The 14056-nt window shown below is 40.0% G+C and overlaps 1 protein-coding gene across 20 annotated transcripts in view; it reads left to right on the top strand.

Annotated features, from left to right (window-relative positions):
• Positions 1-7472, top strand: part of slc5a6a (solute carrier family 5 member 6a) — a 28940-nt gene extending 21468 nt beyond the window's left edge. For all 20 annotated transcript variants that reach the window (XM_044168573.1, XM_044168576.1, XM_044168581.1 and 17 more), the window contains 7 exons: positions 1471-1583; positions 1858-1925; positions 2171-2257; positions 2418-2602; positions 2786-2889; positions 3017-3138; positions 3229-7472. In XM_044168573.1, the coding sequence (XP_044024508.1) occupies positions 1471-1583; positions 1858-1925; positions 2171-2257; positions 2418-2602; positions 2786-2889; positions 3017-3138; positions 3229-3429 (880 nt within the window). In that variant the 3' untranslated portion in view covers positions 3430-7472. The remainder of the gene's footprint in view (positions 1-1470; positions 1584-1857; positions 1926-2170; positions 2258-2417; positions 2603-2785; positions 2890-3016; positions 3139-3228) is intronic.
• Positions 7473-14056: the final 6584 nt, after the last annotated feature.

Below are 14056 nucleotides of genomic sequence, written 5' to 3' on the forward strand. Positions count from 1 at the left end.
GTAAAACAGATGAAAAGGTTGGAATGCTTTCATTTTGTGTCTTTTTTAGGCAGATTATTTTACCCTAAAAAATCATTACCACAGAACCCACGCAATACCTAAACAATGCAGGTACTGCACTCTGACTTTGGATAATCTTCACTGAATACTCAGAAACTGCAGTATCTACCAACAAAATGTTCTCAGCTTTCTGATCCTTAGTTTAAGAAAATTAGCTTTATTTTGATTATTATTATTTACAGTCCATAGCTTATAGGAAGCAAGTGTTTCTGTGTTTAGTTAAGCTTCTATCTGTCATTCATAGTACTATCTCTCTCTCTTTTTTATATATATATATATATATATATATATATATATATATATATATATATATATATATATATATATATATATATATATATATAAGAGAGAGAGAGAGAGAGAGCCACCAAACCATAGGAAATTCACGAGATCAAATGGCAGCTACTGAGATCTGCTAAGCTAGCTCCTTTAGCAAGTGTTTTGCTGTTTTGTTTTTCTTCTCCATCAGGAATTTATTTAGTTGCTGCCTTATTTAATTATGTGGAATAGCAGACTGAATAACCAAAATGTCAGTTAATCAAAAATTAATATTTTTCATTTACAGATAACGAGGGGAAATCCATAATTAAACTTAGCTTTCGTTTTAGCTAAAGCCAGCCACGGCTATCTCACAAACTAGCTTTCACTTGATATAGCCCTCTTACTGTAGCTGTCTAGCAGTGGCAGAGAGTGCAGTAACTACACAGCCCAAGGACAGATACTGCGTTTGGCTTGGTTTTTAGGTCCGTTTTGTTGTTACTGCAAATTTAAAAGCTTTCTTGGAAATTACACATTTCTATGGCATAGCTTCTTTTTTTTTTTTTTCTTTTTTTTTTTTCGAAGTCGGACACAGGTTACTACTCAATTTTGACCAAATATGTAGTTACTGCATGCCTTTGTAGGGCAGTATTGTCCATTTCATTTACTGGTGTGTGTGTGTGTGTGTGTGTGTGTGTGGTTGCTCTTTTTTCCCTCAGTCCACTTTTAGCACAGCGTGGGATCAACCATGACAGTTTCCCATATCATTCTCTTATTTCAGTGCATCCTTAATTTTATGGTCTTACCCTAAATTTTACTCTTATTCAGTCCATTTTCCGACTTTTGCATGCATATAGGTAATCTGTGCTCTTGGACATGCAGCAAGAGGTGATAAATAATAAGTCATAAATTATTGGTACGTCTATTATCAGTATCGCTTTACATCTCCTCCTTTTGAAATGTAATGGGAAATCTCACTGTGTTGCCCTAGAGTGCATTTTCCACCATCAGCTGGACATGAAATGATGGCATTTATCACTTTCAGAAAGTTCCTGATGCCACAGCGTCCAGGCCTGTGCTGTACTGACAGCCATATAATGTGCTGCAAAATCCCAGTTATTCATTCGATCCTGTTTTCTTGTCTTCCTCCAGCACCATCTCATCAGCCTTTAACTCCCTAGCAACAGTAACCATGGAGGACCTGATTAAACCTCATTTTCCAAACATGACAGAAGCTAAAGCCACGATGCTGTCCAAGGGACTCGGTAAGACAAGTGCTATAATTATATTTTCTTCCTGTGTTTCCAAAGAAATGTATGCTTTGTTTTTTGTTGGGGGGGGGGTACTGCTAGATACAGTGTTCTCTTACAAACAAACCTGATATTGTTATTGTTTAGCAAAGCATACTGTTATTAGAAACAAGTAGTATTACTCTCACATGCTTAACTTAGTACACACTTAGTGAAGTATATAACTTGCTGCTAACAGTAAGCTGGCAGATGTAGCAGGTGTGACCACTAAATATTTCTTTGTCCACAGCTTTGGCCTATGGCCTGGTGTGTCTGGCTATGGCCTACCTCGCCTCTCTAATGGGATCTGTGCTGCAGGTATCACACTGTTCGCATGGTCTGTGTTGCACATGAAGAAAAGTTAATTGGAACAGTGACACATTCTAAAATATGTTTGTAAGGAAGTGTGCAGTAAAAAATGTATCCATGTGTCTTTAAATGTATTTGATATAGAAAAATCATGATTATGCAGCTGTTCGGTGCAGGTAACTAGTACACACATTATCGGCAACTGAAGAAAAGAGTCGCTCATTGCACTGCCCTGCCCTCCTCTGTGCCTTCAGGCTGCCTTCAGCATCTTCGGGATGGTGGGTGGTCCTCTGCTGGGCCTCTTCTGTCTGGGAATGTTCTTTCCCTGGGCAAACCCTATAGTGAGTCCTTAAATTTGTGATTTTATTCTGTCTCCATACTCATGTGCTTCTGTCTCCTGTGAATTATCTCCCAAAACATTTCACATCCCACTGCAGTGACACACAGTTACAAACATGACTGCAAACCCATCCGTCCTCCTGTCCTCTGTTACCTCCTCAGGGTGCAGTGGTTGGGTTAGTAGCAGGCCTTGCCATGGCCTTCTGGATCGGCATTGGCAGCTTTGTGATGCGTATGTCTGGTCCCACCCCAGTGCCACCACTCAACACCACGGCTCTGCCCCTGTTTGACAACATGACCACCACTGTCATGACTACACTGATCAGCGCCACCACAGCAAAGCCAAGGTAACACATGAACCCCTACAACAAATAGGTAGGTGTTTGCTCCATTACTTTCACTGAACACTACAGAGAGAGACTGCAGATGTTCAGTCACGTAATGATAGATAATGAAGAAATATTTTGTCATCAGCTAGATCTAACGTCGCTTTGTCTTTCACCTTCTTCTTTGTTTCACCCCTCCTTTAGGCCGACGGGTGTAGAGGCGCTCTACTCGTTGTCCTACATGTGGTACAGTGCTCACAACTCGACCACTGTGGTGGTGGTGGGACTGCTAGTCAGCCTGCTAACAGGTACACACTAACAATTAACAATGACCTTATTGCCACTGAAATGAATATGCCGCCCTGTTTGGATACCTCAGGCTAAAATAATCAAAGATAAATTGTTGTCCTGTTCATGTATCTGTCAACATGTTAGGACCTATGAAGGAGAAGGATCTGACCCCCGGCACAGTATTTCCAGTCCTGGGCACACTGCTCTTCGTTCTGCCTGAGCGCTACAGAGAGAAGCTCTGCTGTGTCACTCCTCTGTCTCACAAGGTAACGGCATATTTACACTCTGTACTCCTTTTTGTGTTTTCCTCTTTTGTTTACCTGAGTCTTCAGTATCCTGTTGTCCTTGTTGACCAGCCCAAAGAAATAAACATACAGCCTTATCAGATGGCCAAGAAAGACAGCAACGGAGCAGCTTACTGCAAAGAGGACACAGCCACAGAAGACAAAGAGGCTGAGAGTGACAGAGCACAAACAGAGGAGGAAGACTTGGAATCAAGGATCGCTCTGCCCTCGTGCCAACTGACGGCTCACACGGTTCAGGAGACGGCCTTGTGATCCTTTTTTCTCCTACATATATAACACACCCAACCCCAGCTACTGTACTATCCAGTTTCTTGGGGGGGGGTGCAGCAAAAGACGGATCAAATATGAAGTCCATCACTAAAAAGAATATCCATTAGATCTACAGTACCAAGTTTGGGTGTTGGTGTTTTCCAATGACATAATCAGTTTATAGAAAAGGCTTATGGACTTCGGTATCTGTGGGGGGGGAGAGTGTTTTGTTGGTATCTGCAAAAAAAAAAAAAAATCTCAAAAAAACAAAAACAACTAGAAATCAGCTTTTCAACTGGAACTGTGCATTGAAAGCCCAAATGGCAGCATCAAAGAAGAAATGAGTCGGTTGGTCTCCGTTAGCTGACTCCTGGGTGCACACACTGCGGGTCTGCTCAGCTGTGTGCTGTTTGAAGGTAATAGTGGGTCGCTCTCATGCACAATGAGCTGCTCCACTGTGACTGGATCCAGTCACTCAGTTTGACAAAAGAATCAGGTAGTTAAAAGATACAAGATGTAAAATGTGTTATTTTTGTAGAGAAGATGGAACCATAACATCCCAGAATATGTATGAGAGAATATAATATAAAAAGAAAAGAGAGACTGAGCTTCAGTGGAAGGCATGACAGGTCTGTGCTACTGTGATAATGTAGTGTCTTTACATGGCCTTGGTTTAATACTGATAGTCGCCTTCTAGCTGCTACTATACAAGTCTAAATCCTGAGTCCACGAAAGCAAAGCTGTGTTCAGATGAGAGCAGAGATGGCGTCTCGTGGTGGCAGTTAAATTAGATGGAGCAAAGTGAGTCCTTAACTGCCACCACCATGTTCCTACCAACAGTGGATGAAGGAGGTTATTATCCACTGTTTGCTGTCATTTGAGCACTTGTGTACATGCGATGTGCAACAAATCCCTTACAAGTTGCCATCGTTCACTCATTCACTACTCACTATATAATACACACTCATTAGTTTACTTTATAGAGAACAGTAAATCACATTTTGGACAGTTAGAAATCATCATTTTGCATCACTGACGGCTGTTGTGTCACACAACTGCTAATTTTTGCATCTATAAAATCCCAAGTATTGTGGGATTGCTAGCATAAAGTACTTTTTTTGTTCCATTGTTGGAATTTTTGAGGGCACTATATAGTATATCATTTTTACACTCAAATAAAATGGGAGACAGTAGATATAGTGCACTTTATAAGTAAATAGGGTGTGATGAAGGACACATCCTCTGTGTTCTGTTCAACTGAAAACGCACAATGGTAGAAAGAGACCAAACTTCCTTTCCTCTTAAAGATGATGACATGATATTTATGTGAGATGATCTTGTCAAAAATAAGACGTCTTGCTTAAAGAATATTTTCGTGTTGCTCTTAATACAACTTACATGCTGTTATGTTGTCATTGGTTACTTCTTGGCTGGTATGCAAATAAAAAATGAGTACAGCAACCAATAACTCTTCCAATGCACATGAGTCATGTGAGTATTGTATTAAGATAGTCTTTTAAAATCTTCAGTCATCAAAACTGAAATGTTTGTGTTCTTGAAATCCACCGTTGTGCAGTTTTCCATTGTGTTCACAGTCACAGTGAACATGTCCTAAGCATTGTTAACTGTCCGGATATGTTGGTCACACAAAACCCCAGGAAGTCTACAAAGTGCCTCACAGACCTGACCGAGGTCTGTTGATGAGCTGGTGTTAATGTGGGATGTGTTGGCAGCTCGTAACTCGTGGTGTTTCATTAGCTTTCTGTTTTACAGTAGCGGCTCGCCTGGCCCTGTTACTGTACATCCACACAGAACCCGCATGTGCTTACGCCTGCTCCCGTCTGATATGACTGCCCCGAATAAAGTGCAGCACTGCGCTGAATTGCATAGAGAAGCCATCTTGGACCTTTCAGATGGACCTACTTGAGTTCTGTTACGCAGTAGCTCGATTATATTTGAAGATAAAGGTGATTCGGTCATCTCTGGTAATTTTGTATTTGTATTTTAAACATCTTTGTAAGTGCCCGTCTTTTTTTAAATTCAGGTTGTCAGTGCCAGTATGTGATTGATTTGCGTAATTGTGGGTAGTTTGAATATTATCATCATTGTCATGATTTTTGGAATCATAGAATTCTTGACCGTCACCATTTTAGCATTTTAAGTCGTCCATTGTCGTTGTGTAAGAGAGCTGTTGTGTGTACAATGTTTTGAGTCCGTACTGTGCTCTTGATAATGGACTCCATTGTCATGTTTTGTCATGTGACATAATATGTTTGTTCAATGTAATGGCCAAACCAGTCTGCCAACTTTCCAAAGAGTTTTCAACAGTTTATGGAGAGTCCACATGAAGTACATTTATACAAATGTTTACCGACATCTCATTTAAACAGTCAGCAAACTAACACACCCATGTGTCAGCTGCCTTACGTTTTCCGGCTCAAATGAGTTTGCTGGAGTTGCAGTTGTATTTTAAGTACATGCCAGAAAATCAAGGTGACAGATGAGCAGCAGAAGAGCAGCAGCTTAGCGTGTCTCATTTATTTATTAGGATTACGGACTCTTGAAAGCAGTAGGTCCCGTTTGATGGAATGTTGAGCCCTTTTAAACCCATGTAAGCACTAGTGCATTACAGAACCAACATGTCTGTACCACCATCCCGATACTCAGAAATACCTCGATTCATCCAAAGCATATAGAATATGAATTGTTCAGATTTTGGTTTGGTTTTTTTTTTTTTTTACCAACAGAAGATATGTTTGAGATCAAATTTGTATATTTTTGTAATTTCACGTAAAGCTTGCACACATTTCATGAGCTGGAATGTGGAATTCTATATGCAAGAACCATAAAATGTTTTTTGTTTTGTGAATGGCAGGCAGAACTGGAAACGTAGCAGTCCTCTCTCAGATGTGATAGCAGTTTTAGAGCATCCTCTGCCTTCGACAGCATTTCAAACCGCTCACGTTTCAGTGCTACATCCCATAGCCTCCACAGTCATTTTTCAAAACATTTTAATGGTTCCTAGTGAACTACTTTTAAATCAATCATATATTTATGATTGCATAGTATTGAATCCTTCTCCTTCATACCTGAAATTACTTGAAGTGTGTGCCTGTAATGTTACCTCAGTGATACACAGATAAACCCCCTTTATAATGTGAGGGAACACAATTCAAGAGCTGACATGTTATTGATATTATTGCTGTTAAAGATGCCCTTTATGAACCCAGACTGGGTGGAGCACTGTGAAACTAATGAACACTAACACACCTAATAAAGCACAATGACGTCAGTCCTCAGTAGTCCTGCTATTGAAAGAATCTGACTGAAGCCATCAGTTGGTGTAAAGCAGCTTAGATAGTGAGTGAAGAATTATTTTGATTTTAATGACAAAAATATCAACTTGAGGTCCTCTACAAGTGTGAAACATGTTCGTTCGATTGATTAGTGGCCTTTTAACAGTCAATCCGTTTGGTCTGCACTATAATACAGTTCTGGATAAGGTAGAAAGAAAAGCATGGCACTTAGTAATTTCCAGCGACAATAAATATTGTTTTGAACAATATTTATTATGATATTCTTTCTCCCATCCACAAGAATTCTTCCTGTTATGCATTCCAAAAACAACAACAACCCCATAAGCACTGAAGTCGAGATGACTCCTCTGCTTGGGCTGTGCCTTCATTTTGTGATAATGTTTTGGGTTGTTTTGTTTTTTTGATTGTATCCTGCTGTAGTTTTCATATATAGTCCAGGATATTGCCATGAATATGAGCTCAGCGCCAAACATCTGTCCAGGAGTGGACCAAACCCACATTTATGAGTCAATAAATGAATCCTGTGTCACATGATATGATGGGGAGAAACAGTCCAGTTGATTGAGGGAGTTCGAAACAGAAAAGTGGTGCATGCACCTTTCTTTCAGTGGAACGCTAAACTGCATTTTAATCTGTTGACATGTGTCACTGTTGTTTGGATGTATGACTATTAGATTTCTACATTTGATGTACTTGAGATGATATTAAAAATTATGATAACAAATTCAAGAGCGTGTCCAGTCTTTGTGTATTGACTTTATTGTAATAAAATGTTGTGTGTTTTAGTGCCACCAAGTGGGAAAGATGTTCATATGTGCTGTATGTAGTACAGTAAATATTAGTCATCCATTATTCAGTATTCCATATACAAGCCATAATATCCTGAAGGAGGTTCATGAGTATATGTTACTGCTCCCAAAAGTGTTAATGTAATTCCTTCCATGTCCAACAATCATTACTATAAAACAACAGTAATACTTTAAAATGGTTGGCTGAGAATATTTAGAAATGCTGTAATAACTCCAGTTACTGGATTCATCTTATTTGCAGAACATTTCTGGATGAAATAATACTAAAGAGGTCAAAGGTCAAGTTAGGAACTTGCATACTAAAAAGCTGCCAACTAGCATTTGCAAGGTAAAACCGACGTGTTGAACTGAGAATTGAAGGCGAGCACCCTGCTGAAGAATGTTTCACTGAATGCTGGATGGAGGGAAAGGTTGATATGAAAAAATCCCCTCCAACATATTTAGCCTTTCTGTGAACTGAGAAAAAACCATGCCAGTGCCGTGGGGCTGATGGCCTCATCTTTTAATGTGATTATATCAAGGTTTCAGAAATAATTTGCTATCAACATATTGATCTTTCAAATGGAAGAATTTGTTTTCCTCAGTCCTCTGCTGCACGAGCTGGGAAATGTAGAGCCGCTGGGCCTCAGTCGGATGCTTTGAGAAACCACGCTCTTCCTCCTCACTCCCACGGGAGAGTCTCATCATAGCTCTTCTCCCCACATGTAGCCCCTGCTGGGTCAGACTGACTATCCCTGTTGGTCCGCTTCATGGAATCCTCTCTCTCTGAAGTTCTGCCCCATCCACATCTTGATTATAATCTTTGGTCGATGCTCTTTCTATCCAGTGGTTTCACAACATGAACATAAGAATGTTATATAGGGAAAACTTCATTTCTCTGTTCTGTCTTGTTTATTTCCATTGTGGCATTATTGAACTGAAGTGATTCTGTAGTGGTCCTTTGCATAAGTACTTGCCTTAAATTATTGCTTATTCAGCTGATTTACTTTGAAAACCATTTGAAAAAAACATTGACTTGGACTCCAGTAACCGGTAACCGTTGTTTGTCCTGAGTAGAGAAAGAAGAAGGTAGTGTTAGAAACACTTTCTATAAAGACAACATCTGTAATGCTTTATACCAACAAAATGCAAGGTTACAAATAATGTGAGAAAGGGCTTCTGTGCCTCCATAATGCACTAATGATGCACGATGTTTACAACACATGACAAGTGCTTGAGTTAATAAACAATGATAAGCCATTATGAACATCAAGGTGGTTTCTGTGACCAGGGCTGAGACTATGGTTCATTGTACGGTAAAGGTGTGACAGGAACGTTGTCTGGGCCACAGACAGAGGACTGTTTCCACAATAACGATGGCTGTTGATCCTGAATTCAGAGCAAAGCTGGTTTTTGTCTGTTTCTCGCCTTCAGGCAAACCAAGTCAGCTCATGAATGGCAGAAGAATGTGGACTTTTCTCTTCAATTTGAAACTATCACAAAAGCATCAAAGCAGCCATATTCTCCATCCAATGGTTACAGAGAGCGTTGCCATGTGCACGACACACAATAGCCTGACATGCAAAACAAATAGAGCATGGTCATTGTAATTAGAAATCCTTGCATTACAGAGGATTTTAGTAAGTCTCATAAGGCATTATGGGTTATTATTATAATCAGCTTGTAATGTGTTCTGCAGAGCTTCATAGAGACTTACTGTATTGTGTTTGTGAAGTACAACCTGTCTACCCCAGGAAATAGCAGATTAACAGCTTTCTTTAGCTCATTTCTTTTAATTTTGCATAGACATTTGGGAAAAAAAATCCTAACTCAAGCTCCATCAACTAGCTTTTTCCAGAGTTCTCAACCGCATCATACAGTCTTCCTCAGCAGAGGGAGTTTACGTATTCGTGGCGCTGACATGTTTGCTCCTGCTATTACTGAAATGCCACACTGAGCTTTTCTTGTGTGAAACAGCAGCACTGGCCTTTTGCCATCAAGGTAAACTGAAAAACCCCAAAAGTGAATAAAAGACGTCCTGGTTCATGATTAGATTGTTTAGCCAGACTTACAAGAGTGACACTGCAGGTGAAAAGGGAAAAGTGTTAGCTAATAGAAATCACCATGGAACCTCCCCAGTCGATTACTTACATCAAGACAATTATTTTTTGTATTACAAGTTTTATGAAATGTTATGTTTAAATATGCAAACGATGCATTATCTAATTAAATATGCTGTAATTTGCAAACATTTCCAGAACAGAAATCAGAACATTGGATAAAGCCAGGTTCAAAATTCTTGTTTCATTTTGTTGACATATGCTGAGGGAATTTTGGATATCTCTTTTATCACTCCATAAATCAGAAAATACTGTCAACAAAACCAATTTTCAAAATCAATCAATCAGAAATGTTATATAAATCAGGCTATGAACGCTATATGAACAAGCTCCTCTGTAAAAACCTTCAGAACGTAGATTGGAATCAAACTGGAAAGTTTGGTGTGTGTAAGTGCTACTGAAGAGGCTCAGAGCATGAGAAAAAATGTGTTGTAAAATTCCATACATTTTTATTGGAAACCATAATTTTCAGCCACAATATCTAATCAAATCCTTCACAACAACAATATAGAACATCTAAAAACACATCAAAACTGATAACTGAACTGAACAGAACCACGGTAGCACTGTCACACACACACACACACACACACACACACACTTGCATTTAGGAGAAATCTACAGACGCAGAAAGGCAAAGTGTCGTAAAATAAACACCGTAAATGTGGATTTTGGACGTTTTCTTGCCTCTAGTCTGAAAGAAGACATGTTATGGAAGCAAAATCTCCAAACTGACCAGTGCATGAAAAAATGATGTTTTTGTGTCCGTGTCTGGCCTTAAGCATAATCTTATCTCAGACGATCATATATGATATATTTATAACATTAGCTTTGTTCGGCAGCACAGTCGGTTGAAATAAACACATTAATAATTTGTCACCATCGTCCTTTTCCTCACGTTTCTCCCTCGCTGCCCCTTTTCCCTTTATCCCCCCCTCCTGTCTTCATTCTTTCTATATTTATTTTCTCCACAGTCCAGTTCTCTTTTCTCTACTCTTCTCCTCCACCTTCCTCTCTTCCTCTTCATCCTTCTCTCCAGTCATTCTCCCCCTCCTCGCTGTCATCGACGTCTACCGAGTTCCAGCTAAGGCCTGGCCAAAGCAGGGGGAGTGTGGCCGCAGAGCTCCATAAATCCAGCCTGTAATCAGCGTGTACTGGCCATAATGAGCCGGAGATAGTGAAAATATGTTGATTATCTCCCAACATGAGGGATGAGGGGGCAGACGCTTTGGATACACGCTTTCTTGAACCCGTTCCAGTGGCATAAATAGTTGTCTTTACATGGAAGCATGGGCAGAAAAACACCCACAAACGCTTTGAAGACAGCCACATGGCCTGTAGATAGAAATGAATGCTCCCTTGGGTGCACCTGTGACTGTTCTGTGTTCTGATATAATGTATGTATTACTGTAGGCACACTGAGCAGTGAAGCACTCATAAAATGGACTCTTCTACTTAACCAGAACTGGAGTAAATAATGAAGTATGGGCCAGTTTGGATAAGACTGAAGTTGTTCCTGGTTATGTTGGCTGGGCTGGTTTTCTTTGGTGGCTTCGCAGTGGTTCAGGAGCTCCTCCATGTTTAAAGTCAGAGTAGGTTCCAAGATGAGGCTGCATTTAGTTCATTCTAGGTTTAAGAAACCCTGATGGGGAAGACTAAAAACAAAAAATGAAAAGAAGAAGAAATAAAACTAGAAAAGTGTCACTTTAAGTGAAGCGCTGAGTGAAGTTAACATCAGTCGAAGTAAAAGCGCTGAAAGAAGTGGAAATGAGTGCTAAACTGAGCTGGAAGTGTTAGTTTAAGTGGAGGTCCTGAATGAAACTAGTTCCATTTCAATGTGTAAAGTGGAGGCACTGGAAGCAGCTGGAGTACATTGTGTATGAACAGTGGACATTGTGGAAGTTAGTTTATTTGTGTTTTTTAGGGTTTTGTGTTTTTAGGGCGCACCTGAAAGGGTTTGAAGTGTTAGTTGAAGTTTAAGAACTGAAAGGAGCGGAGGCGTCATTTGGACTTTAAACCCTTGAGGGGGAAACTACAACACTTCTCATACAAGAAATAATTTAAGGTTTAAGTGATAAATTGAGCTGGAAAAGTGCTAAATTCTGATATGAAACAGAATAAAGAAGAAAGAAGGAAATCCTAACCACCAGTTGTGCCACAGTAGCTTATTTTACTCTGACAGGGCGGTGACATTGATCATTTGTCTGTGTAACGTCAAAACCATAGCATAGTAACCTTTAAAACATTCCTGTTGTAAAATGAATCTCTTTTGCAATGTTTTTTCATTTCATTATTTCCCAGCAAGACTCCCATGAACCATTTGAAAGTTTTCTAAATACGAATCCTTTTCTGCACGGCCGTTTGCAGACTCACAGCCAGCTGCGAGTCTGGTTCTGGTTCTCCTTTGGCATTACGTCGGTCTTGCAGTTGCTTTACCAAGCGGTCTGGCTTCTCCTGTCCTTCTGTAACCTCTGCCTTAGTAGTCAGACTCCAGCAGCTCCAAATTAGTCATCACTACACACGGGAAATCGGGGGCAGCCGCCCCCCCTCTGGACAGATTTATAGAGCTAGCCTTGAACGCGGGGCTGTTGCTTGTGGAGCTGAGCCCATCTTGTTCAAGGGGGAGATGATTTCAGTTAGTCTGGGCTCTCATCTGTTGTAGGCTTCTCCCATCCACCCACAAACATATCTACATGACTTATTGGATTAGATTTCAGTGCTGAGCTCTCATTTCTGCAATCACAGTGTAATCATACAGCAACAAAATATGATACTTGAGATAGCGGAGACACAGAAACAAGAAATACTGTGAAAGAAGCAGGACACTAGAAACGGAGTCTCTTTTTTTCCAGTCAGTGTACTATTGTTTATTTATTATTTTTAACTATTTTAGTTGGATTTACTTGTTTTTACTTTTACTTAACCTTTTACCTACTTACAGAAATACATGAAATATCAAGATGTCTTTGGCGTTTGGTGGGTTTCATGTACGCTGGGTGATTATGCAAGCAAATGTAAAAGGATCTGAACTCTTGAATCCAGGCTTTTAGCCAAAGTACACAGTAAACAGTCCCATAAAACTAGACGAGAAAATAATCAATTTATGGTTTCATGACCAGAATATAGTTTAAATACGTAGGTATCAATTTGGACATTAGGTTTTTAATTATTTATCAGTATTTGAACTGAAACAGTGCTAGACAACATGTGGGCTCTGTGGCGATTCTAATGCTGGTTAAAATGATTATGACATTTTATCTCAGAGCATTAGTTACAGAAGGCCTCACTCCCACGTCGTTTAAATAAGCTGCAACATTACCCAGCTATTTAGTCGGTGTTAACGCTCACTCAGTTATCATCACGAAGACCAAGACGCTACAGTTTTGTGAATAATCTGGACACCTGAAGCTAAATTGTGCACACTGTGGCCCTATAGGAACACTGCAGAACTCTGTTTAGAGCTGCAACAGGACGTACTGCCTCTAAGATGTGTTTGTTAAATAATGCCCAACACACACAAGCTCTTTCTGCAGATGCTGTTTCACTCAGAGTAAAGGCTTACATTCTGCGGCAGAGTCGTAATGAGAACTAAGTGGTTATTACTGCAGAGATATTAAGTGATCAGACAGCAGCTGTGTTCCCACAACAGTCCCTCCCTCACTGCTCATCTGTCTGTCCATCCTTTCACTCCCTCTCTCACACACACACACACACACACACACACACACCCCTAACCTTAACCATCACAACTAAATGCCTAACCTTAACCTAATTCCACCCAAACCCTTAAGACCAAGTCTTAACCTTCAAGCAGCCCTTTGAAGTTGTGAGGACCGGCCAAAATGTCCTCACTCTGTAAGTAAAAAACATGGTGCAGTCCTCGCTATGTAGCAAGTACAAGTACACATACACACACAAACACATACACACTAACTTCATGCAATACCACAAACATCTAAATAAAAATGATTAGACCCTACCAAAGAGCACACAGGTGACTGAACACTTCCATACAGTGAAAGTAACATCTGAAAAACTAACTAAAACTCCGAACAACGTTTAAATCAACATAACAGGTCACACTCTGTTCCTCCATGTAGTGATTTGTGGCGTTATTAGTCAAGTGAAGCAGCTTTTTCATTTCCTCGTATTAAATCTGTTCCTGACAACCTGCTGTCTGAAGCTCAGATAGTGATGGAACACTTCCAGTAAGGGTGGATGTGCACCTCTGTGCTGTGTGTATTAGTGTGTGCATCTGTACCTGTGTGTGTCTTCTCTCAGTTTGACACTCAGGTGGCAGATACACACAACTAACTAGTCACAGGAAACAAAAAAGCTGCTTTCTGTTTAATCAGGACATGTAGTTTTTGAATTAAAGAATCAAATGAAATGAGCACTAGGCAAC

This window comes from Siniperca chuatsi, linkage group LG16 (assembly GCF_020085105.1).
Source record: "Siniperca chuatsi isolate FFG_IHB_CAS linkage group LG16, ASM2008510v1, whole genome shotgun sequence".
Classification (NCBI taxonomy): domain Eukaryota; kingdom Metazoa; phylum Chordata; class Actinopteri; order Centrarchiformes; family Sinipercidae; genus Siniperca; species Siniperca chuatsi.